Source organism: Anoplolepis gracilipes, chromosome 7 (genome assembly GCF_047496725.1).
Source record: "Anoplolepis gracilipes chromosome 7, ASM4749672v1, whole genome shotgun sequence".
Taxonomy (NCBI): domain Eukaryota; kingdom Metazoa; phylum Arthropoda; class Insecta; order Hymenoptera; family Formicidae; genus Anoplolepis; species Anoplolepis gracilipes.
Genome location: NC_132976.1, coordinates 8,182,523 through 8,208,516, shown reverse-complemented (window position 1 = coordinate 8,208,516; position 25,994 = coordinate 8,182,523). Strand labels below are relative to the sequence as shown.

The following is a 25,994-nucleotide window of genomic DNA, read 5'->3' as shown; positions in this document are numbered from 1 at the left end:
GCATACATTCGTTACATTCTGTCAAATTTAATGTTCGATATTAACGCGCTTTATGACAGGCCTATTGGCCGTTTCGCAGTGAAATAACCACGAGTAATAATCACAAGGCTGTTACCACGTCATTCAGAGATGAACTTAAAAGATTGGCGACGAGGAAGCACAAAATGGATAATAGGAAGTCCGACTTTGTGTATCAAAATCTCGAAGCTAACTTTGACAGTTTGTATCGCAACACAGCTATTCCTGACGAAACTTTTGGCCCAGACGAAGAACGAATATTCATCGATGTCGATCCCTACGACCTGAATGAATCTATTTTCGGACTACAAAATGGCAATGATGTTAAATCAACGTCCCATGTAATAGAGAAAGTGGATACCGAGCTTAACACGAAGTCCGATATTGATTATATCGAAGAGTCATTAAAAAATGTAAAACGGCAATGGCAAGAATCGCGAAACGGGTACAAAGATCAATGGAGTACCACGCCCAAAAGTCACGTTCAGAGCAGAGTTATGACTGAGTCTGTCACGTCTCCGCGAAACAGCGGGATGGACGTGTATTATGTCGAAGAGTCGAGCACGAGAAAGGAAATATTTAAGGAGGGGAGCAGTTTTACTGACGATAGTGAGAAGTCCATCAATCACGACGACTATGGAAACTTGAGAACTAAAGATTCATCGATCATCACCTCAACAATGATGTCTAAAAGTCTCGAGAACCAGTTAAGGATACCGGAATCGGATCATCATAGTTTAAATCATGCAAACAAGACAATTGAATATAGTGATGCGTTTGAAGAGGAATTGGATAAGCGGAAAATTGAACTGTATGTGGAAAATCACACGACAGATTATACAATTGTACAATTTCCTAGTAGAGAGGAAAATAGAGCGAAGGGTGCTACGACGTTGATAGATGATCAGAAGTCGAGTGTTGGGGAAGATTCTGACGAAGACGCAAAAAGCTTATCTCGAAATCGAGAGGATCATGCTGGTATTATAGAGAAAACTTCCTTAGTTAATCTAAAAGAGACCTCTTTAGAAAGGCAACGTCCAGCCGATGAAGATAAACCTACGAACGTTTTGATCTCCACTACAATGAGAGAAGACAATACAACGAAGGATCCTGCGGAATCACTCGCTATATTAGGTAAGACATTTGATTCGATGAGTTATATTGCCTTGATGATGGTTAAGTGGTTCAATAATTAAACGAAGGACTTGTAATGCAGCTACGGACAATGTTCTGGTGTTCGAATGGGTCACAACCGACTGGTCAGAATGTACTCAAACTTGCGGAGGAAGCGGATTCCAGGTAAGATCGTTTTTCCATGATTAACTTCCATGATTAACAGGTAAGATCGTGATTAATTTCAATTGGAAAATTAATTCTTTAAATTTAGTCAAGAAAAAAATTTTTGCAAAACAGTTAATATCTGTCGTTAAGCAATTGTCTAAGAAATACTTAAAGATAAATTATGTTAAAAGACTTTAAAATATTTTTGATGACATATATTACAAGTGTATTTGCTCATTTTATTTTTTTTTCTTTTTGTATAATATTATCTTTAAATCTTATCGAAATCAATTCATATAAACAAGCAATATATTAAAAATAACAATCACATGATAGCGAAAAATTACAAAACGTCCATTTCCATAGATGCGAGGTGCACAGTGTACAGTACGATCAATGAAATTGGACGGTGACTCCAAGCACATTTCGCCAGGCACTGTTATCGGTCAAAAATTATGCGAGGACGCCGGACACCCCGTTCCCCAGAAAGTGAGACCCTGCGGAATAGACAGGTGTCCTCAATGGTATACTACGGAATGGACCTCGTGCGAAACATCGAGGTGCTTTAATTGGAAAACAGCAATGCAGAAACGAGATATTAGTTGCCGCTTAGTGGATGATACGGAAGACGGTCAGAAGAATGTCACGTTGTTGGATCCAGATAAGTGCGACGAAGCCACGAGACCAGTACAAAGACAGGAATGCTACAATGATGCTTGCAAAGGTGTCTGGAGAGTTGGCGAATGGACTGAGGTAAATAATATCAAAAATTTGATGTGACAACGGTAACGCTTACGCTAATAACATTATCTAACATTGTACAGTGTGGTGCGTCTTGCGGAGAAGATGGTATTAAATATAGAATTCTACAATGTGTCTGGTTCGGCACAAAAAAGCCGGCGGGAAACGCCTGTAGAGATATACCACGACCTCCTGTAATGAAAACGTGCAGAGGTCCGCCTTGTCCTCAATCTCCCGGTAAGTTTCTCTAAGAGATAAGATTTTTAGCCTCACTAATCTAATTATCATAATTATTGATACGTTAATATTAATTTCATCTCATTTCTTTGATTTAACGTAGAATTAATTAATGATACAATATTTTGATTATAACATTGTTTTGTTTATAATATTTGCAGAAGATTGCAAGGACCATTCGCAGTTATGCAGCAGAGTGAAAATAATGAACATGTGCAAGGTGCCACTGTACAAGAAACAGTGCTGCGCATCGTGTCGTTAGAATCTGAGAAAAAATTGATCGTAAGTGACTCATTGTGACAAAATGAGCGATAATGGAACAGTGCGCGTGAGACAGAGAATGCAAATCGTGATTAGTCGGACAATTACCTGACATATGTAAACGCACCCGGGATGCCTGTTAGTAAAAATTATGTAACGCACATGAAAGGAGCGCGCGTATTACTGTGGAATAATATATTGCACAGTTACTACAATGTCCGATTTATATAGATAAAGAATATCCAAGAAAAAGAAGTTGACCAAAACTACTTCGCTGTACTAGTTTCCTCGTCGTATCGTCGCGAGAACTCATTCACCTCCTTGCCTCGAATGTTCCTCGTGTAATAAAGAAAAAACCCGCCAATCTAAACAATTTCTAATCAATTAAATCATAATTTTCTAACATATGTCACACATAGTTTGGGGCAATTCCTTATAATTGTGCACGCTCATATTGTCCCTGGTTAAAAAAAAAAAAAAAAGATAAAAAAGAAAATGAAAATCTAGTATTCGTCCAAGAAAGATGAGAACGTTATATTGTTATAGTTTGATGAGAAAAAGAGAACAGTGGAAACTTATTTGCTGTATGCTGGAAAGAAGAACGTTATTAAGATACCATTGAAAATGACACATTATTAAATGTTATCAATGTTCGTGCTTTAAATCGAACAAAGAAGGCTTTAAAAGCACAATTATATTTAAATTTAAATTGTAATAAAAACTCTAAGAATCTGAAAAGTTGTGGAAACACGATTTGTGTCGTATAATATTAGAAACATTCTTTCTTGTGGTTTCTTTTACATATTGTCTCTCCACAATAAACATAATCGATTTTATTTATTTCTAAAGCGGAGAATAATCATCCTTTAAGACTGAAACGTGTTCGTCTCTTTACGTATCATTATTTTTGGGCATTAATATAAACAGAATCTCGTTGTATTCCAAAGAAAATCGTTTTACATTCCACTATAAATCAATAGGAATATATTTCCGCTCTGTCTTTATAAACACATATATTCAATATCAATATACTCTTTCTTTATGTTTATAGATTTCGTTATAAATTATTGCGGACGTAAGATGTAAAGTTATTTAAAAATGTAAGTTATGAATTCTTATGCGCCTATATAAACGTCCAATCGGACGATTTCTTAAGCCAATAGATCCTAAGAGCAATAAAAAATATATAAGTATTGTAATATAATATTTTGTTAATAACCTTTGGCGAAAATTCGTGAACATGACTATTTTGTTGTTGGTTAAAGAACTCGATTTTAATTATGTGTCCTTAATCACTTCAATTTATTAGGTGTTATTATGTGTAATTATACGTATTCATTTATCGCGCATTTATTTATTAGAATTAATCGAAATTTATAACTCAATATTTTCAATAAGAAATAAAAATTAGATACCTATATATTAATATGATTTGATAAGATTGTGAACAGATTTTCGCTATCAACGAATTTGCCTCGACACAGCTAAGCAGTTTGCCAAAACGAGCTGACGTAAATAAAATAAAAATTAGAGTAAAACATATAAATTAAAGTCAAAAGAGATAAAAGGTATATTATGAGCTACACATAAATTACCGAAATGCACGCATATGTGAATACGACTTTATATGTTAGTATATAAATGAAACTAAAATATACAATGAATAATTTTGAGTACACTGGATGCAACAAAAGCCGAAATATTTCTCTTAACCACACATTCCTTGTATAATTGAGAGATAATAGACGACTTTTAATACATCTTATACATATATGATTATGGCTGGCAATAAACTGTAAACTGCCGTCAACTTGCCATGTCATATATACCACTGTCACGTTTTAGTAAGCATTTAAATAATATTTATCTTATAACAATCTCATTATTATTACTGATCGATAAAATATATCATTCAAAAAGATAACTTATTTTCCAGTTAATTAATGTAATGTCACAATAATTCTTAAAAAAACAATGAGTTCTGACATACATTTTTGTATATATCACGATGTAGGTATGTAAAATGGCTCCACACTTAGTATTGTACCTAAGCATTACTGTTCATGATATCTATGTAAATATGTAACTGCCTAAATGCGAATAAAACAAGAGAATATATCACTGCACATAATACTGCAGTTAAGTTTTCTTAAACTTATTTAGCGAGATTTCAAAATTTCAAATTTAAATATATATATGTATAGGTCAAGTTTTTTTTATGGAATCATTCATGCGATTATTCAATTTTACTAGAATTGTATAGGATGTTAAAAGAAAGAGTGAAGAATGAGAAACTTTTTTATTATATAAACATTATATAAAAACACACCTTTTCCAAAACTACATTTTTAAATATCATATATCATTATACATACAATGGAAATAGACTTATTGCTTTCATAATTGATCATTGTTTTCAGTAATATTAGTATCTTTTAGTAAATGTTCAAGTATAAGTTTAAAATGTATATGTATATAATATGATATGAATTAAAATATTATAACTGCAAAATTGTAATTTTTCAGGAAAATTATTTGTACAATAATTTTTTCAAAATTTTTTTCGATAAATAGAGATTACTTCCCGGGATTTTTTTAAAAATCTATTGTTTTATATATATTTTTAAACATAAAAACTGAGTCTATTTGAAAAGAAAATAGTTTCTTTTTTCATTTGTTGTATAATTGTGTTTGAATATGACGATTATATGTACATACATACATAACATTGCTTTATATTTTGAAACAAAAGTAACAAGTATTTATTGCAGAAAAAGGTACCTCTATATTGAACATTTACTTATTTAACAATATTTAAAACTATGACATTTACTTGCGAAATTATTGCCTGTTCTTTGTGATTTAGACGTTTCTGCAGATTACAATGGATTCCTTTCATTCTTGGTAGTTTTTTCAATATTCTCGATACTAGGTATTTACAGCCAATTATCTTATAATAAAACAATTTACTTGTAGGCACTTATTTTAAACTAAATCTCTAGATTATTTTAATATAATTGGCACACACAATGCAACTACGATCACGAAGTTATTATTCATGGATACGTTTGCACCATCGATACATTTCATTTATGCATCATATGACAATCGTCTAATATTTTTTTCCGTATTCTCGATATCTTTTTCGGCACTCCTCAGACTGCACGCACGTATATACAGGCAATATTTATTTCCGGAATATTTTATATTCACACAATATGAGTTCCTGCAGACAGAACGCGGGAACATTTGCCGCGCAAAAAGCGCGGCAGCCAATCACCTTATAACTTATAACTTCCGTAAAAGCGAAAGATTAATTGACTACCGCGTCCTGTCCGCAGGAGCCATAATAAAATATAATTTAATTTGAAATCGTGACGCAAACGTGATGAAATAAATCATTTTTATGGCGATAATTATATCGTATAATTGACTATAGGTCACATTATTAATCACAGCAAATAATTCCGTTTTTTTTTCAACATTTGCGTTGCAATTAAGAAGCTTATTCTTTAACTTTTAATAATGTTCTTATTTATCACTGCGCAGGTTTTTTGCATCATATAACAGCAATGATAAATTTGCATAGATGAACTACACGCTTTTATTGGAGGTAAAAAACGATAGCATTAGTTACCAAATAAGAACAATAAATAATTAAATATTTTTTGTTGAAAGAAAGATAAAAAGAGATTAAGACTTTGGATTTTCTATCATCTTATTATTATTATCTATTGATTTTTATGCTTGCAATGGCAATGTATGATTCAAGTCTCCGCGTGTTTATTGTGTATCACGACAAGATCGTTTATAACATTCCGTGTAATGCAAATCTAATCGCTATCGAATATCATAAGTATTGAATAAACGAAAGGAAGAATAATCAATTGATTGTGATTAATACTGTAATAGATATAATTATATTACGCGTGCATTAAGATATTGCGGCTGCAGTCCAGCTTGGCCTATGCATATTTTGAAATATCATTCTATCTTTGTTTTATATTCCATGAGAATAAAGATTGAATGATATTTCGATGTTAATAATCGTTCGTCTCGTCTATTATTATTTTAAGTTATTAAGAATAAAGATCGCATTTGCAAATAATTGTCAGTATCAAGAGTGCTGAGAAAAGTCAAGTAAATTGGTAGTGTGAATGTGTGACAGTTTCATCAAGTAAATTTCACGCGATTATAACTCCGAGCATCATAAAAGTAAGTATTAATAAAATTAACTTAACAAGAATAAACATGTAATGTCAAAAAAAGATATCAGACGATTGTCGTATTATGCATGATTATCGGTATAGTAGAAATACATAGGACATTTCTATAAAATCGTTCACAAAAAATTATTAATTAATAAAGTAATAAATATTAAATATATAAAGATTTTATTACTATGTTTTTGAAACTCATCAATATATTTCATGTATTTTGAGCCACAGAAATCTGTTCGAAAAATTTATTCTCTTGTTCGTTTTTTTCTTTTATGAAGAATGAGAATCATTTTTCGAGAGTCAGTTTTCATGTCTGGAAATACATAAAATATATGTTTTTGAATTACAATAATATTTTTAAAGGCATGTTAATTATAAAATAAAAATGGAAAGATTAAATTTAAAATTCCTAAAAATATTAATTAGAATATTTGTCACATTAATACCATCAAAAATCATTTAGTGAAAACTAAAGATATGTTGAATGTTAAGCTGTACGTAATATTCAAAATTTAGCACTACTGATTTGCTCTAATCTAATAATTATAATTTTATCTCTCAAATTATTCCCACTCATTCGTTTTAAAAATGTTGTCTAAAAAAGTCTAGAATTAAATGAATTTAAACATTTATACAAAAATGCAACGCACAGTCCATCTCATTATGTGCTATTATATAGAATAATTAAAAGAAGTATCGCAGATTCTCATTCAGGGAATAGCCAATCCCCAAGCTTTCAGCACGTCCTTTTGGCTTATGGGCCACAATCTCTTCAATAATGTCCATCCGTTTTTTTGTGTGCTTAGCAAATATTGATTTTCAGGATCATGCAAATACGAGTAAGTGCCCATTATCAAACTCTGAGATATCCTGGCACATACGCAGATCTTGAGAATTTTCTTTTCCACATCAGTCAACTTTCTGATCTTCTCGTAGCCCTCTACGACGTGCCTGCCCATTTCTACGTTGGCCGTTTGTAAAATCGTATAACAGAGAACTATAGCCAATTCGAAAACGCGACAAGCTCTTTGACAGTCTCCGAAATCGATCACAGCGGCAATATCCTCGCCATCGGGACTCATGATAATGTTATGCTCGTTCAAGTCTCCGTGTATGATCCCTTGCTCTAACCGATCTATGATCGGCAGCACTTCTTTCTGAAAAGTGACGATCACGTCATGCACTAATTGCTTATCCAGTGGGCTCTTGATCGCGTATGTGAATTGTTGTATTCGAGGCACTGAATTCAACATCCAAAATGTTTTGTGATTATCATAGGCGGGATGATTGAAACCCATAAGGATCTCATCAATCTGAGCGGTAAAATTTCCAATCTTGTACAACAGTTTATCAGTCATCTTCACATTATATAGAAGTTTACCAGGACGGTAGACCACTAATTTTACGGCGTATTTCTCCATGGTGTTGTTGCTCTTTAAATTCTCGAGAGAAAAGTAGGCACCATTAACATTCTTGACTGGTAACGGGCAACAGATGTTACGCTGATTGAGAAAAATCATAATTTCGGTCTGTGCCTCGAGCACGTCGGTCTTTCGAGACTCCAAAGAGTTGATCACCTTGAGGACATAGCCGGCCTTTTCCGTATTGGTAACGTGCGGATTCGCATGCGTCTCGTCGCATAGCACGTGATAGTTACGGTCATCATAAGCATTTAATTCGCGCACGCTCGTTGCTCTCATGCCGTAGAGCTGCTCCAACAGGGTGACCGCCATCTCCTCGGTCATGGACGGACGTATGCGTTGACCTGGTATAAGTAGGGTGTCGTATTCCATGTTGCTGCGATGCACGCGGAACAAAAATAGCCGCGAGTTATTAAGGGGGAGAAGCCGGGTCGATGAAGAGAACTATATATATATCCTCTGTAGCGAAGAGAATGTTGATGAGTAAAGGTTCGGCTGGAATATCTTCTTCGGGCGATAAATTGTCAAACTGCACAGATAAGCAATGTCAGTAAATATTTAATATATTGATATATAAGTGTAAAAACAAATTATTAACTGATCTTATTAAAAGAACATGAGACATAAAACGCAAACAATCTATTAAGTTATAGATATGATAGACAAACTGACAATACTATTATTATTCGTTTTAATTTAATATTTTCCTTATGTGCAAACGTCAGTTAGATTATATTGATTAGACTTTATTTATTTTACGATATGTATTTTTAGCACTTCAAAGATATAATTTTTATTAATAAGAACTAGAGAGATAATTAATTATAAAAATAATTTAGATAATTAGTTCAAACAATTAAAATAATATTTATTCAAAGAAAGTTAATTAACTTATTTAAAGTTATAGGAAAATTACCATATAATATTTTTTAAGTATTAATATAAAAAAAAAATACATTTCTTTGTAGAGTAACTTTTCTTTTCATTCAGAAAGCATTAATTTAAAATTTTATATTTAATATATAAAATTTAATATATAATTTAACATTTTATATTTTATTCTCATAATATCTTTTCAATTGTTTACTGTATATATTTCTTTTAAATAATAGAAGCAAAAAAATCAGAAATATCCGGAGTAAATATATCACTTACCCAGCAGATGCGTGTTTATACGGTCAAAGGAAACGGCACACTAAGTTCTCAGAGAGACGGAGCAGTTTACCAAGTTAAGCGAGCGATCGTATGCGCAGCGAGTGTAATCCATGCTCCAATCATCATTGACATTCAGCGTAATAGAAGGGTACAAATGGATAACGATATTTACATTAGTAGTAATTGGACGTGTAACATGATACGACTCTATATCATGATAACAAGACACAGCCTTATCAAGATTTTGATAAAACCGACAAAAAAATATGCGTATCACATGTAGATTTATCTGATTAGCTTGAGAGATTTGCCGACTCGAATGAGTTATTTGATTTGAGAAACACTGGTCGGACGACGTGATTGAACTCTTTCCTGTTCTTTCGTAAAGGGATTGATAAAATATCGATATGATCGATAAGGATATTGATAAGGATATTGCGAATTAGATAATTTCTAAATTAATATAAAATTCACTTTTATATATTTATTACAACAAATTTATATTTACAATTACAAATAATTCCCTTTCATACTATGTCACTTTTTTCTCTATAATTTTATATATACAAAAGAAATATACCTATAAATCTCCTAAAATATATATACATGATCAGAGAAAAAAGCTTTATTGCATAAACGCAAAGAAAAAATTTAAAAATTGTTTTAATTCTTTATGCTTTCTTGATAAAGTATACTTTTGTAAAGTATAAATTTGCAAGCAAAACAATTCTAAATTTTATTTCGTATATATTTGTAGCTATATAAGCCTTTTAAAATAAGATTATTTATAATATAAATACTTTTAAATATAATTTTTTCATCTAAATTCAAAAAATGCATCACAGTTCTTTTTTATATATTTGGAATAAATTCATTTCTCCATTAACAACTGAAAACAAGAATCAAATGTACACAAGGCCGGCGGTATTTTCTCCATCAATCTTATGATATTTAAAGCCTCCAGTATATATTTTCGTTTCTTCAATTCATGTATAAGTATTTTTGCATTTTTCTCAATATTAGTTAAAGATTCATTTGTAAAGACATATTCGATTATTTGATTATATACAACGTGATCTGGACTGAATAATATAGTTAGGTCATTTAGAAAAAGTTTTTCCAGTACTAATGACGGTAACACGGCAGCCTATAAGAAATAAAATAAAGTAAATCATTGGTGTCAATTCAAAGAATTAATTATTTACACATGTGATAGGCTGACCTGCTGTTGTCGTTTAATAAGATCTACTGCTTCTTTGTGCATAGATGTATCCTCAGAACATAATCTTATGTAAAGACTTTGTACAAAACTGATCTGATCTCGTTCGACTTCCAAGAACTGCTTAAGAATCTGAGTCACAAACATTTAAATAGATAACGCATTGAATTATATCTATAAAAAAAAGAAAGTAATGTGTATTACAATACCTCCTTAGATGCTAATAATCCAATGAGTTCTTCACATTCTTGCAATATTTTTTTTTCAAAATTAATAGTATCTATTTTCGTAATCAACGCAATTATCACTTTCATCATTTTTAAAATTGGATGATTATCTAATGTGATATGTTCTGGCACATTAAATTTCGGCCATTGCAGTACGATTGCTTTCACTTCCTGATATTGTTCCAAATCGGTAATTTGATTAAAGAGTTTTTGAAATAATTTAAATCGATCTTCCTCTGTTACACATTTAGTAATAGTGTGAACAATCGGAGTAACAGTTTCTTCTTGCAAAATTCTTTCGGATTTAATTTTATCCTGCTCATCAATAGTTGCTTCTATGCTATCGTCAGAAAAATCACCCCAATCATCTGTCCATTCTTCGGTATCAACTTTCTCTAAATTAGTAATTTTCTTTAAATCTTCATTTTCATTAGAATTATTAACATCGATTTGATTTGTAGATTCTTGCTCTTCATTTCTGAGTTTTGCTGTTTCTTCCAAAGTCTCTTCAGAATATATACAAGTGCTATCCTGTTTCAATTCTAATGTAGTTATGTTTTTTATTTGTTCCATGTTAGTATTTTGTGCTTCACTGATTAAATCTTGCCAATATCGTAATGCTTTAACAATATCACATTTTTCAGATTTTTGTGCCACAACTATCATATTTCTTATTAAATCTAATGGTTTGTATAAATATAATTTTTCACAATTAGTATATAATTTCTTATACAGTTCTAATGAATAATAATAAAGAGCTGTTTGTATATACAATTCAGTTTGTGGTAAGTTTAAAAAGACTTTTTGAGCATCCAAAATGTGATCTCTGTTTAAACTTAATAAATATGTCATACCAAGTAACCAATCGTCTGTTATAGTATGCTTTGCACATTCTAAGAGTACTGAAATTAATAAAATAATCTCGTATATAATTCTTTTAAGATAAATAAACATAATTTGTATTTATAATTAAAGTTTTTGTCAATGTAAATTCTTATAACAATGTAGTTCTACTTACAATGATTAATGTCGCTTACTTCTAATCCATAACAAGAAGATTCACTCAACATGGTTATTCTCAAAAGCGCCCGACAACATTTCAATTTTGTATTCTGTATGTCTACCATAGAATATTTGTTGTATTTTGTTTGAGTAATACTTGTCTTACTCATTTCATGCAAAGACTCATAAAAGCATGGGAAAGTTTGGAGATTGGTATTTTCCATGTTTTGTTCATTCTCGGTTTCATATGGCATATTATTTTCTAAATTATTTGTAAAGTTGAAGTTCAATCTGGATTTCCAAAAGTTGGTATCACTTATATTTTTTATCAAGCCAAATGTAGATTCTTTCACAATATTAGCAGAACTTTTTACAATTTCTGTTGAAGTTTCCAATATTTTTGGAACAAACTCTTTCATTTCTACTTGTGGCTATATAAATGATAATAAATTTAATTGTAAATTATATAATAATAATAATATTATGTTATAAATCTTAAATTATAGGAAAGTTATTAACATTGTATCATTTACTAAAAAGAATTCTTTTCTTTTACCGTTGTCATAGCATCTGTAAAATCATCTTCGCTCTCATCACTTTCTTCATCTTTGGAACTTTGAAATTCGGCAGATGGCATCCATAGTTCCAAATTTTTATGTAGCATTTGTATTTCGATCAAATGCATGTGATCTAAAGCAGTGCCCAATATATCGCTAGGACCATTATTTATCGCAAACCATAAACACTTTTGTTTAACTTTTAAATCCTGATAATTATTGCAACATCCTAAATTTAAACAAATTTTCCAAACAGGAAGATAATTATGTTGCGCTAATTGTGTACATATTGTAGCACATGTATTGTAATCTTCAATCTACAGCAAAAAATAATATTATAAATAATAATATATTAATAATAATATATTACTAATATTTATGTTTTCATCAGAAATATTGATTTGAAATCGAATACACACATATATATAAAAAATATATATGTATATAAAAGATAGAAGAGATAAATATATCTTACCTCAAATGCTTTGTTAGCAATTAGTTCTAAAACCTTTCCTTCACGAAGTTTATTATTATTCCCTTCAATTCGTAAATAAGTTGCTAATGTCAATAATCTCTGTCGATTTTTATAAGCATCCCTTTGGTTATTTAAACAATGTTCAATCAAAGTTAGCTTATCTGCTGTTAATCTAACTTGAAGAGGTAATATATCAACATTGAATTCATTCAAAATTTGAAGTGATTTAATTAGGTCGTATTCCTCTTTAATTTTTATATTGTCATCTTGAATAAGACGAAGGCAAGTTCTATAACAAATATTTATAGACATAATATTTAAAATTAGTATAATAAAAAAAATTATTAGAAGTATAATTTTATATAATTATATATATATATATATATATATATATATATATATATATGTGTGTGTGTGTGTGTGTGTTAATGTGTCCTAGTATTATATATTAAAAAGATACTTACTTAGCCAATTCCATATTTGGATCAGTAAGTGTTCTTGAACCATTAAAATATTCTTTGGTTGCTTCCAATATAAGATCAATTGCTTTCTCATAAGATACTTTTAGCATAGATTTCTCATCTTTCTTGGTTTCTATCAAGGTGACACAATTTTGAATAGTAGATTTGATTTTTGAAACTAAGCGGGCAGAAACACATATTTCAAAACAGGTTTCAGCAATAATACAAGAAAAGATTGACCCATGTATCTCTAACATATCACTTAATAATTGCGCCCATTCATTTTCATCTGGAGGCGGCAAACTGAAATAATGAATATATTACTTAATTGCTATAATTATTATAAAAATATTTGTTTATAAAAATATTTGCTTAAAAAAAATTATAAGTTTAATAAGGATATTTTATGCATGAGAGGGCAAGCACAGATGTTTGCGGATATATCATTTTCATTAATATTTATTAAGGTTTGTAGAATTTTTGCTTAGATTTTTCTAAAAACAAATTACTCTTTGATTATTCTCATATACTTTACGTACCTTTTACTAAAGCTTCTTGCCATTTGATTTAATATTGATCTAGCAGTATCAGGATTATTTTTATTCTTTTGTATAAACTTTAATGTTGTTTTTACACCATATTTGTTTAAACATTTAATGCAATCAAGTTCTTCTTCAAACTCTTCTAATAAATTGCACAATGTATTTGTTTTTTTACCAAAATGATTCTTCGATATCGAATCAAAGATATTTTTAGCTTTTTCATACATATCAAGATCGTCACAACTGTATATACAATCTAAAGCTGAAGTAGTAACATCATCTATCATTTCGATTATTTCAGTATCCTGTGTATGTTTTAAATATTCGAAAAACTTAACTGGTAATATCAAATCGTCTTTGCTTAAGCAAATTAGATAGTCACTCAGTAAATGTTTTTCAACATCTTTAGCCTACAATTTAAAATAATATTGTTATATATATATATATATATATATATATATATATATACATATATATAATTTTAATTATTTATAAAATATGACTATACATACACATAAATATTGGTGTCTTCGTCTAATGAAAGGCAACAAAAATTTCTTTATATTTTCCACAAAATTAACTTCAGTAGATGTACTCATTAAGAGTTTTATTCTCTCGAGATTATTTAATTTCTCCATTTTATCTAATGACATATCCTCTAGACAGACACTATACACAAGATCGTTTAAAGTTTCCAAATCTAATAATAAATCTTCCACACCATTAATATTATGAGATTTTGCTATTTTAATTAATTGCAAAGCATTATCTATTAAAGCACTATTTTTTTCAATTTCATAAGCACGTGTCTTATACCACTTTTTTAATAAGTCTGGTGTAAGTTGTGTATTTCTAAAAACAAAACAAAGACAATTAAATAATAAATTAATCATTACAGAAAATGCAAATATCTTACATGTATAACAAAATCTTTACCTATATATTAATAATGACGGATCTAATTCATACAACATTTCTGATCCATCATCTGAATTCTCATTTATTATTTCATTAAACTCATATTTTTCTGACCAATCTTTTTGTCGTAGTTCACGTTGATCTAACAAAAATAATTGACCTTCTGAGTCGCATTCTGGTAAAAGTTTCTGATAGTCTAATATATTTAGAGTTTCTGGAAAAAAGCTGATAATTGCCAGCCAATGGGGCAGTAAACTTTCTCCATAATAAGTAAACATAATTTCAACACTTCGGAAATCGCAATCTTTGGCAAATCTGTATTAAAAAAAATATTTAAAATTAGATAAAATTATATATTTCATAAATCAATAAAAAAATACGTAGTAATATATTTATACCTAATTGCATTTTCGATAGCTGATAACCTTCGAAATTCCTCATAAAATTCTTTTTTATATTTAAGTGGTGACTCCAATATAATTTCATATGTGAGCAATTTATCTAAATGACTTAAAAGCTTCCTTCGGTACCTAATTAAATCCTTCTGGCCCTCAGATAAATTTTTTATGTCTATTTTTTCAAGCATATCATTTACTTTTTGCACCTATTAAATTTTTTCAAAAAAAAATTTTATTAATTTATATAACTTTTCTTATTAAAATTGTTATACATTTCAAATAAGCTATATTATCTTTTGCTCACCTGTTTTAAATTTACAATGCTTTCGTCTAGTGGTTTCCAATCGTCTTCTGTATCGGGAGTTATGATTTTATCATTATTGCAAGTATCAATAGCTATTAAAGTCTCTAAATTTGCAGCTTTCAATCCGAAATTCAATAATTCTCTCGCAGCTTCCATAGTATCAGGAACACGTACCACACATTCGTTCAAAACCCAAGATCTTTTACTTATTTTACTTAAATGTTCTACAATGGCATTCAAGGATAATTCTGACTTTCTCCATTGTGTTTGATATACAAGATCTGCGTCCAAATTGTATGTGTTTGCTAAAGTTAAAGCTTCTTCATATTCCTAAAATATATATATAGAGACTTGTATTTTGAACTCACATTTATCATTAAATATGCCTTTTTTAAATGTGTTTTTATACATTTAGAGGCACATTTAATAATAAATATGAACTCAGAATACAGGTCATAAAATTTCTCTTAGTTATATTTATATATAGAAATATCTGCATTAAATAATAAAATTAGATTATTTACACACTTCAATGTCTATCTTTCTAGAATAAAGCTCTTCTGGAGTTGTACTCTTTACACCCAAAATTCGATAAGTTTGATGTAATACTTTCAGCTTCTTCCTTTTCGGTTGAAATTTTTCAATATCAGTTATTGAATACAATGTGCTTTGTAGCAAATTCGTAGTATAATTTAATATAGTGACAGGTTTCAATTCATCATCGTCCTTCTCGCTTTCTGACGATGCTTCTTTATTATAAAATAAAATAAATTTACGTTTATTTTCTATATTTATAATAATTCTTAATAATTTTTGCACCTTTAGTATGAGATTATTTAATGTAGATTAGATTAAATTATATCATTCACAAATAGCAGAAATAATGTTATTGCATAAACAGAGAGAAGAATAATAAATGTATTATATAATATTAACAAACCTAATAGATGACCATCACTGGGTTCTCTACTTCGTTTTTTACTTGTAATAAAAGTTTCACAATCTAAACATAAAAATCCTTTTTCTGAACCAAGCTCGCATACTTGTGGTTGTCCTGCTAAGAACTCTGGACTAATACCTAATAATAAATTTTTTAAGTTCCAGGTGGAGCAGACTGAAGTAGATCCCGAATATCGAGCTATTATAATAGCCTTAGAAAAGAATATATATTTTATAAAAATATAAATTTATATAAAAAGAGTATATATACGTATATATTATTTTTATAAAATTTAATATTTATATTCTTTAAAAAATATTTATAATATAGCATATATAAATAAAATATTACCTGATTAGACCACCAACCAATATCTATTGGGTGAAATTCTGTAAAACCTGGTGGAAATTTTTTAAGCTTTGTCCGTCCCAAAGGATTAGGTATATTATATTCTGGCTGTTCAGACAATTTCCATTTTTTTTGTAATAGTAAATTTGGCAAACCCCAAAGGGAAACTGAGCCATCTGTATGCAAGCAAACCAGAAATTCGCCATTTGGTGAAATTTTTATTGTAAATATACATGATTCTGGTTGAAAACTAAAGATGGGAATCATATTCCATATAGAAAACCGTGAGCTGTTGGTAGCAGAATCTTCAAATGTAAATGATAATTTATAATATGGATAATCATTCAAGAGTCGCCATGAAGTTAATCCAGATTCAGATGCAGTAGACTAAAAAAAAATGTATAAATATATCTCTTTCTTGCTCTATTAAAATTGCATGTAATATCATACATGTGTAAATAAAATTTGTAGATATGTTTACCGTTAATTTTTGTGTTATCATATTTCCAGCAACATAAAACAAGTTACGCTTTTCATCATAGGCAACCACGTTAATACCGTTTTTGTAGAAATTGCCAAAAGAGAAGTCATAATTTTTACTAAAGCCATTAGTGGAAATGTGATAGGATCTGAGAAGCCCACTATACGAAATTAAAATAAATTCATAAGCCCATTTCTCATTCTTTATCCTCGGCTTAAGAAATAACATAGATGCTATCGCATCGCCAGCTTCGAGAATCTGAGGATTTTGTGAAATTGTTTTTGGACTTATATTGAAGATATTATTTCCTAATGCATTGTAAAAAGATGTATAACCACTACTTGATGCTAATACTAAAATCATTCCATCAGGACTCCATGCAATTTTACGCCATTGAGGAAAAGCATCCTTTGGAGCTAAAAAAAATGTAAATCATTTTATGCATAAGATACAACTAAAAAATAACATAGCTACTAAAAAAATACGTATTTGTTAAGGAATATGATAAGTGCATTGATAATATAATCGTGTTATTTACCAGATGCTTTGCCTACTACAGAAGAATATTCATCTTTCGCTTTTCGTATCTCGATAACATTCTCCTGTAAAATGGCAAGTACACGACCATGATCTCCAATAGCAAATTTCCATGGTAATGTGAGACTGACTTGCAGCGAAATACTTTCAGGTAAGGAATACCTATTGTTAAGATATCTGAGAGCATTTTTTATTGTGCCAGTAGCTGGGAGAATAACTGCATCGCTCTTACATTTCTAAAAAATATTTAAAATATATATATTTACAGTAATATATTCTTTGATATATGATTTATCTGCACATGATGCATTGAACTTCCACTCACTATCAATTCTGGTTCTTGTTTGCGAACAAAATACTCTAACAATTCGTACAGTATAGGCTCATTTGACGTTTTATTTGAATTGCTCATCTTGTTATCATAAACATAATCTATATAATTAAAAACGCACAGTAAATCCACACATTGAACTATTGAGTGGCTCTACATTTACATAAAGTCTGTTCGTTTTGCTTGCACTTTCTGCACTCAGACTTTTCATTTCCTTCCCATTCTATTCCCTCAAACGTCCGAATATATATTCATCTTATTTCAAGTGCAGAAATTTTCGGAAGTTGCAAGCAAAATGACAATTTTATATATGCATATACACATGTAGTACCAGAAAGGAGTCTGAAAGAGGCCACAGTATCACGTGTCACTTGTCACACGATACTGTCACGTTGCACACTAGTGTCGCGCACTGTTTTATCATCACTGGAAGTGGATGTGGCTATGTAGTTCTAAGGCCGTAAAATAGATGTATGTGACGCTAGTGTACAACGTGAAAAAAAACGTTGTATGAAAAATGGCGTGGCCTCTTTCAGGCTACTTTCTGGTATCAATTGCCAATGGCGTCTGTATATAAGCAAATTTCAAAATACGACTTAGTTGATGTAACCGTCGCTATCAGCAAGGTAGCATAAAAATTTGTGAAGACATTTATTTGATAAAGGCTTGCGAAATGTCAGATGGCGAAGATGATTTCATGTGCGAAGAAGAGGAGGATTATGGCTTGGTAAGTCCTTTGAGAATCATGCAAGCATGCGAGCCTCGTTGATCTTTTTCCGGCTCACGATGAGGTTAGGATTCTTGGAGTTGTAATGTATTTAGCATTTAAAAATAGTTTGAGAGATACCTTGTGGAAATTCTTCTCCTATAATAAACTTTGTCCATTGTTGAAAATCTTTGATTGCACCCTATGCAAATATTCAATCGTTCGTTTATTTAGGTTATGTTTAGACCTTTTTCCTTAATATTTATCATCAATATATTATCATTTGGGAAATATTATTTAATTTTAATTTTAATACGTATATTTTAGGAATACTCTGAAGATTCTAATTCTGAACCAGATGTAGATTTAGAAAATCAATATTACAATAGTAAAGCTCTCAAGGAAGACGATCCAAAAGCTGCTCTACAAAGTTTTCAGAAAGTGTTAGATCTGGAAGGTGGAGAAAAGGGAGAATGGGGCTTTAAAGCTTTAAAACAGATGATCAAAATTAATTTTAAACTGGTATATGTCAAAAATATATTACTAATATTGGTATTTATTCAGTTTTTATATTATATATTATGAATTAAAAGAATAATATCTTCTTTTTAGTCCAATTACAAGGAGATGATGGCGAGATATAAACAATTGTTAACATATATTAAAAGTGCAGTTACCAGAAATCATTCGGAAAAATCGATAAATTCTATATTAGACTATATTAGTACATCAAAGAATGTAAGTACATATGGCAGATGTGCCATATATTTTGTATTTTTATATACTTTTGTTCTTAAATGATTTTATTAAGTATTTGCTTGAATTTTCTACTCTTTATTAGATTTTCTTATATATAATTTTTTTCAATTCAAAAAATAATGAGCACTGTTTTTAAGATGGAATTATTGCAAGATTTCTATGAAACTACATTAGATGCATTAAAAGATGCAAAGAATGATAGGTTATGGTTTAAAACAAATACAAAATTGGGAAAATTATATTACGACCGTTCAGATTTCAATAAATTGGCAAAAATACTAAAACAGCTTCATCAAAGCTGTCAGGTATGTATGCATATATTTATATATATATATATATATATATGTATATTTTGTGTGTGTATATATATATATATATATATATATATATATAAAACAAAGATTGATGAAACATATGTATAATGTATAAATACTTATGTAAGTATTAAACATATACATATATTTTTTTAGACTGATGATGGAGAAGATGATTTGAAAAAAGGAACACAATTATTAGAAATTTATGCCTTAGAAATACAAATGTATACAGCACAAAAGAATAATAAGAAATTGAAAACACTCTATGAGCAAAGTCTTCATATTAAAAGTGCTATACCACATCCTTTAATTATGGGTGTGATCAGAGGTAAAAATATGAAAATTTGTTAGAAATAATAAAATTTACTTTTTTACATATATTGTTACTACATTTTTGTAATGTGCATGTATGTATATTATTCAGAAAAATGAAATAATAAAATGTTTGTATCTTTTTTCTAGAATGTGGTGGTAAAATGCATTTAAGGGAAGGTGAATTTGAAAGAGCTCATACTGATTTTTTCGAAGCCTTTAAAAATTATGATGAATCTGGATCACCAAGACGTACAACTTGTTTGAAGTACTTAGTTTTGGCCAATATGTGAGTATAATTATTAATTTACTATTATAATTATTTATATAATTATATCCTGTATAATAATGTATTTAAAAAAAAAATATTTATATATGTGTGTATATATAACGTGCATTTCAGGTTAATGAAATCTGGTATTAATCCGTTTGATTCACAAGAGGCAAAACCATATAAGAACGATCCTGAAATTTTAGCTATGACAAACTTGGTTGTCAGCTATCAGAATAATGATATTAATCAATTTGAATTAATTCTAAAACAAAATAGGAATAATATTATGGATGATCCTTTCATTAGAGAACACATTGAGGATTTATTACGAAACATACGTACACAGGTATATCTTTTTAGTTCGCATTAAATGGATAGTCAGCAATACACTTTACAATAGTTAATAATTCACTAAGTGCTAACAATAAAATATTTACCTAATATATATCTATGTTTAAGATGATCTCTTGGTTTGAAAAATCATTTTAAAAAAATTCTTTTAAAATTTTTAATTAGGATATTTTTTTTTTTTTTTTTTTTTTTTTTGTACTAATTTTCACATGTCTGCATCCATGATTATGTATGTAATACCCCTTGAGAGGATCTGCTTAGAGTTCTGGAAACGTTCTTTCTTTCCTTCTCTCTACCAACATTCTTACTTTTATATCTCAAGTATAATTGAGTCCAGATAATATACGGGTTCCTGCGCTCAAAATCTTACCTCTGAACTATAGATTGCTCAAATCACTAAAACTCAAAGAATTTTTAAGGAATTGTATTCAAATTTTTAGAAAATACTCTTAAATAGTTGGAAAAATGTAAGACAAAAAAATTTTTTTTAATCTTCAAACCAGGCGGTCCTCTTAATTCATTGTGATGCCAGATTCACGCTCGGTAACAAAGTCGCCGTCGCTGCCGTATACATATACAAGCGCGAACTGCATACATGTTACGTATGTACGCGATTCGTAATTGTGTGCGTATACGGTGACAATTTTGCTACCAAGTGCCGAATCTGGCATCATTATCTTAATCTAATATATATATCTATGTATTATACATTTATGCTACATATATAATTATTGCACACAACTATTTTAGGTCTTAATTAAGCTGATAAGACCATACACTAGAATTTATATTCCTTTCATAAGTAAAGAATTGAATATTGACGTTTCCGAAGTGGAAAGTCTTTTGGTATCTTGCATATTAGACAATACTATTCACGGTCGTATAGATCAGGTAACTATTATTCTAATCTTTTTAAAATTACGGTTGCTGGCACAAAATAAATATTAGATTTTATGCAACATTTTCTCTACATTTCTTGCAGGTAAACCAAGTTCTCGAATTGGATAAAAAATCAGTATGTGCCGCGCGTTATAATGCTTTGGATAAATGGGCAGGTCAGTTGCAATCCTTGCATACAGCCATTGTAAACAAAATGTCCTAAATGGCATAGTGCGCATGTGATCTTGCAATAAATATGAACTACTTTCATTTTGTATAGTATATCATAAAAGTTCTATACAAATATATAAAGAAATAAGATCTATTGTGATATATAATAAATTTAGCATTTTAGCTAGGGAGTTGTCCTTATTCCCATTGAATAACTCTATTCTAAATCCTCAATAAATAAATGTAATAACAGCTTATTAATTAAACACAAAGATAGAAAGGACAAATTAATACATAACTTGTACATAATTTATATAGCTTGGTAAGGAAGTAGAATAATTTTTTATTACAATAATAAATACAAAAAAGGAACGTTTCAATCTGAGTTAAATTATTCACAAATTTTTACGTAAATAATCAATGCTTTCAGCAGGTAATAGGTGTTTAATGATTCAGTTTTATTTTTAAAATTTTTTAAATTATTTAATTACCTTTTATATATATTATTTTAAACATAAGTATTTAAAATTTTTTCAGAATCCAATAATTTTTCAATACTAAATTATAAATTTTTTTTTTTTAAATTTTCGGAAGAAATATTAAAAATTTTTTCGAAATCAAAACAAAGACCAATCAATCAAAACAAATGACTTTTAGCAAAAATCAGATATTGAAAAACATTCAAATAACAGTACAAAAAGGTGAGTTTACTAATATACAAATCGAATATTAATCTTTTTTATATACATAATCAGAGATATGCATATTTGAAAAGCTAAGATAATTATTCTATTAAAATTATAATATGTTACAATCTGTACCATGAAAAGAATTGAAAATTTTAAGAATAAAATCTAACTGGTGGTTACTATTATACACTAAATCGATAAATTAAATAAATCGATTCTATTCAGGACCAAAATTTAAAAGTCTTATAGAATTATATAATAATAAATGTGATAAGGAAAATATGATAATGAGACTGCTAAAGGAGATTATTTTTATATGGAAAGTGGCGTTATTTTTTTTCTCTGCCATCGATTAAACATAATTTTTTGTATAACAAATTCCGATGCAATTCAAGATTTATTATATATCTATATCATTTTTGTTTGAAGCCCTCTATACAAAAAACCATATGTTTAATGGATAACGGCTAGAAAAAAAATGTTAAAAATGCTTATAAAAAAGTACCCCTTTGAATTATTTATGAATAATTTTACCAAAAGAAAGATACATTTCTCCTAAGTTTAAGGTAAATGTAATGGCAATAATAAAACATCCTGTGCAAAATAAATCAATGTTAACAAAAATTAATAGATACATCGAGACGACATCAAAGATAAAAGGAAATAGAATTTTTATTATTGAATTGAACACTTCTTACAAGTCTGAAAGTTCAAGAAAAATAGAATCTTGAGTAGCAACGCACAAAGGATCATTCATAAATGGTATATTTCACAATCCAAACTATATTTTAGCTGTAATTATATATTATATACATATGTGTAAAATGTAATGAATATCGATAATCATTAGAACTTTTGACGTAAAAATTATCGTGAGATTATGAAAAGTCGAGTCTGGAGAACAAGACACAGTTTAATTCAGTCGGGACAATTTAATTGACAACTGGGGATGAAAACCTTGCAGAATCTTGAGTGAGGAGACTATATCATACAGAGAAGAAGATAGGAGATATACGAAATACCGTATGTGTACTTGTTCTATTTCCTCTTGCTTCGTCTACCACGTTGCTGCTCGTTACCACTTCTCGCACGTACATACGTACGTTTAAGTAAATCCCGAGGGAAACTAACAAACCTTGGCCCAGACGCGTAATGTATATGTGTATCCTTTGCAGAGTAATTCCACGCTTGTGATTATCAGTGGTTCGATTGTGGAACATTTTATGCATTTGTAACAACAATAGTTATACAAATGAATTTCAAATCAAATGAAAAGAGAATTAAATTAAGAGTCAAATTAAAATAGATAATGTCACAAAAGGAGAGCAAAAAATTTGGGATTTGTTTTTAGTTCCTTTCACGAGGTTTGTGTTTTCTAAATATATATTTATTTATTTTGTCCTGATAATTTAATAATAAGTCTCTTTTTTTCCTTTTTATTATATTCTATGATCTGTATGTTAATAAAAATATTAGGAAGGATCAATTTTATTATTATTCTTTAACAAATCTATAGTAAATTTTACATACAAACTTATACATATATATTTAATAATATATGATCTGTTATTTAATTATGTAGCAGTATGTGTATGTGTATGAGCTCATTCGACTGATTCCTTTGAATTGAACATTTTTGTTAAGATACTCAGTAGATTTTACATACTATACGCTCAAATAATACAAATTGCCATCAGCGATTTACATTATTTGATCTGTACAATTTGATGTGCGCGAGTGCTCCTGGCAATTCTAATAATTTTCATTCGATCAACCTAGTAATGGAACAATTCATACATGTATTGCCAATCTCGTATTGAACTTCATCTCGATTACGTTTCTCATATCGCATTGCTTTATTTTGAAATTGGTGCGTTTATCATGTTTGAAAATACACAATTACTTTTGGCATAACGATCAATGTGTTATTTAAGCAAATAAATGTTGATAATTTAGAGGAATCAAAGTAGATAAAAAATAAAGAGAAATAGTAAGCATTTTGTAAAACTGATTTTGAAGAGTAAATATTTTCATTATACGCAATTGATTTTTATAAATTTCTCTTTTCACATGTATGCTATTTCTAACATTGTATTTAGTTGAATATATTTAAAAAGATTAGTAAAAAATTGACAATATTACATACTATTATAAGTACATTACGTAAATAAATTCTAAAGTCGCATAATAAGCATCTTATTAAACAGATACTTGTTCATCTTAGGATTTATTCGCTCAATACATTCTAAGTTTTCATATTCAACTTTTTCCCTCGAAAACTCGTGCAATACCAGAGAAAAAAGAAATTATTCTAAAATTTTTACGCGTTTATAAGGATTCACCATTTCACCCAATTGTAGCAGAATCGATAACACGCTGTATAAACATTAAAAACAACGAGAGAATAAAACGATATTTCTTGTCATATTTTAAATTATAAATTTCGAAATAGACCATGTACAATACGTGTGTATATACGTAGAAAGGAATTAAAGCGGGAAAAAAGTTGAGAAATGAAGGCAATTTGTGCGCTATTGTCCTGTGCATCTGCTTTGATCGCCACACAAAACAGCATGCGAATTAATTCCATTTTTGCAGAATTAGATCGTGACAATACGTACAATCAGTGCCGGCGTTTAGGTAGGGCGCAGTCGGGCGACCGCTCGGGGCGCCAAATTTTTACCCGATAAAAAATTTCTCATATATAATTATATATAACAATATAAAAGTATATAGAAATATATAAAATTCTGTATAACTTATGTATAGTTATGTATAGTATGCATAATTTTGTATTATCGTTGACTGACATCTAACCAACATTAATATAAAATTATATATAATTATACATAACTTATATAAAATTTTATATATTTCCATATTATTTTATATGGTCATATATCATATATGATTATACATAACAAATTTTTTACCGGGTAGGGGCGCCAGTCATGCTAAAACCGGCCCTGCGTACAATGCACATACATTTAAAGGCGACGTCGCACACCAACTCGGTATGAATATCACAGGGGCGGACGATTTTGCGCATCGTATATACGGACGAGCATTAGGGGACCATCGGTGTTTCTTGCACGCACCATGTGATGCTTAAACGACGGTATACCGCGTTTGTTCGGAACGGCACCATCATCCCTGTGAGTATTTTTCCAACACCCTTGTATATATACACCTCCGTACTTACTTTGGCGCGCGCGCGCGCGTGCGAGCCGCGCAAATTGTTAATTACTGACCATTAGCCATATTAGAGGCACGTTCGATTTAATTAGCTTGAGACTAATTTTATTGCTCTCTCGTTAGCATGCTGCGGTTGTATGTACGAGGTCACCCCCTTTTTCGCTGCGATCCGACCACGTACGTACATATTACGCACGTGACGCGTCGAAACGCGCCATACATTCCCTAATTTATATTACTGCGAAATATTAAATGCCATTATATATT

The 25,994-nt window shown here is 29.7% G+C and overlaps 4 protein-coding genes across 8 annotated transcripts in view; 2 read left to right on the top strand and 2 right to left on the bottom strand.

Annotated features, from left to right (window-relative positions):
* Positions 1 to 4,732, top strand: part of Nolo (ADAMTS-like no long nerve cord) — a 190,160-nt gene extending 185,428 nt beyond the window's left edge. For 2 of the 4 annotated variants that reach the window (XM_072896852.1, XM_072896850.1), the window contains 5 exons: positions 60 to 1,152; positions 1,235 to 1,317; positions 1,666 to 2,052; positions 2,124 to 2,277; positions 2,439 to 4,732. In XM_072896852.1, coding sequence (XP_072752953.1) covers positions 60 to 1,152; positions 1,235 to 1,317; positions 1,666 to 2,052; positions 2,124 to 2,277; positions 2,439 to 2,539 — 1,818 coding nt within the window. In that variant the 3' untranslated portion in view covers positions 2,540 to 4,732. The remainder of the gene's footprint in view (positions 1 to 59; positions 1,153 to 1,234; positions 1,318 to 1,665; positions 2,053 to 2,123; positions 2,278 to 2,438) is intronic. The other 2 variants (XM_072896851.1, XM_072896853.1) reach the window with 2 other exon arrangements.
* Positions 4,733 to 6,939: 2,207 nt separating this feature from the next.
* On the bottom strand, positions 6,940 to 8,551 carry LOC140667519 (hydroxylysine kinase). Its single transcript, XM_072895552.1, has one exon. The coding sequence runs from the start codon at positions 8,549 to 8,551 to the stop codon at positions 7,469 to 7,471; it is 1,083 nt and encodes a 360-aa protein (XP_072751653.1). The 3' UTR covers positions 6,940 to 7,468.
* A 1,618-nt stretch (positions 8,552 to 10,169) lies between these two features.
* Positions 10,170 to 18,473, bottom strand: LOC140667517 (NBAS subunit of NRZ tethering complex). The gene is made up of 18 exons (XM_072895548.1): positions 18,069 to 18,473; positions 17,745 to 17,979; positions 17,207 to 17,622; positions 16,729 to 17,112; positions 16,378 to 16,588; positions 15,966 to 16,186; positions 15,438 to 15,767; positions 15,134 to 15,339; positions 14,754 to 15,050; positions 14,330 to 14,669; positions 13,815 to 14,227; positions 13,279 to 13,578; positions 12,815 to 13,103; positions 12,339 to 12,656; positions 11,799 to 12,213; positions 10,763 to 11,682; positions 10,557 to 10,685; positions 10,170 to 10,481 (listed from the first exon to the last, which is right to left on the bottom strand). Exons 1-18 carry the CDS (start codon positions 18,153 to 18,155, stop codon positions 10,206 to 10,208), a joined length of 5,787 nt encoding a protein of 1,928 aa, XP_072751649.1. The 5' UTR covers positions 18,156 to 18,473; the 3' UTR covers positions 10,170 to 10,205.
* Positions 18,474 to 18,626: 153 nt separating this feature from the next.
* On the top strand, positions 18,627 to 22,026 carry Alien (COP9 signalosome complex subunit 2 alien). Of its 2 annotated transcripts, none has more exons than XM_072895549.1 (9): positions 18,627 to 18,801; positions 19,108 to 19,302; positions 19,393 to 19,518; positions 19,677 to 19,844; positions 20,010 to 20,184; positions 20,319 to 20,457; positions 20,572 to 20,788; positions 21,544 to 21,684; positions 21,776 to 22,026. In XM_072895549.1, the coding sequence occupies exons 1-9, from the start codon at positions 18,748 to 18,750 to the stop codon at positions 21,893 to 21,895; spliced, it is 1,335 nt and encodes a 444-aa protein (XP_072751650.1). In that variant the 5' UTR covers positions 18,627 to 18,747; the 3' UTR covers positions 21,896 to 22,026. The 2 variants fall into 2 exon arrangements, with proteins under 2 accessions (XP_072751650.1, XP_072751652.1); XM_072895551.1 differs by lacking the exon at positions 18,627 to 18,801 and adding an exon at positions 18,848 to 18,865.
* Positions 22,027 to 25,994: the final 3,968 nt, after the last annotated feature.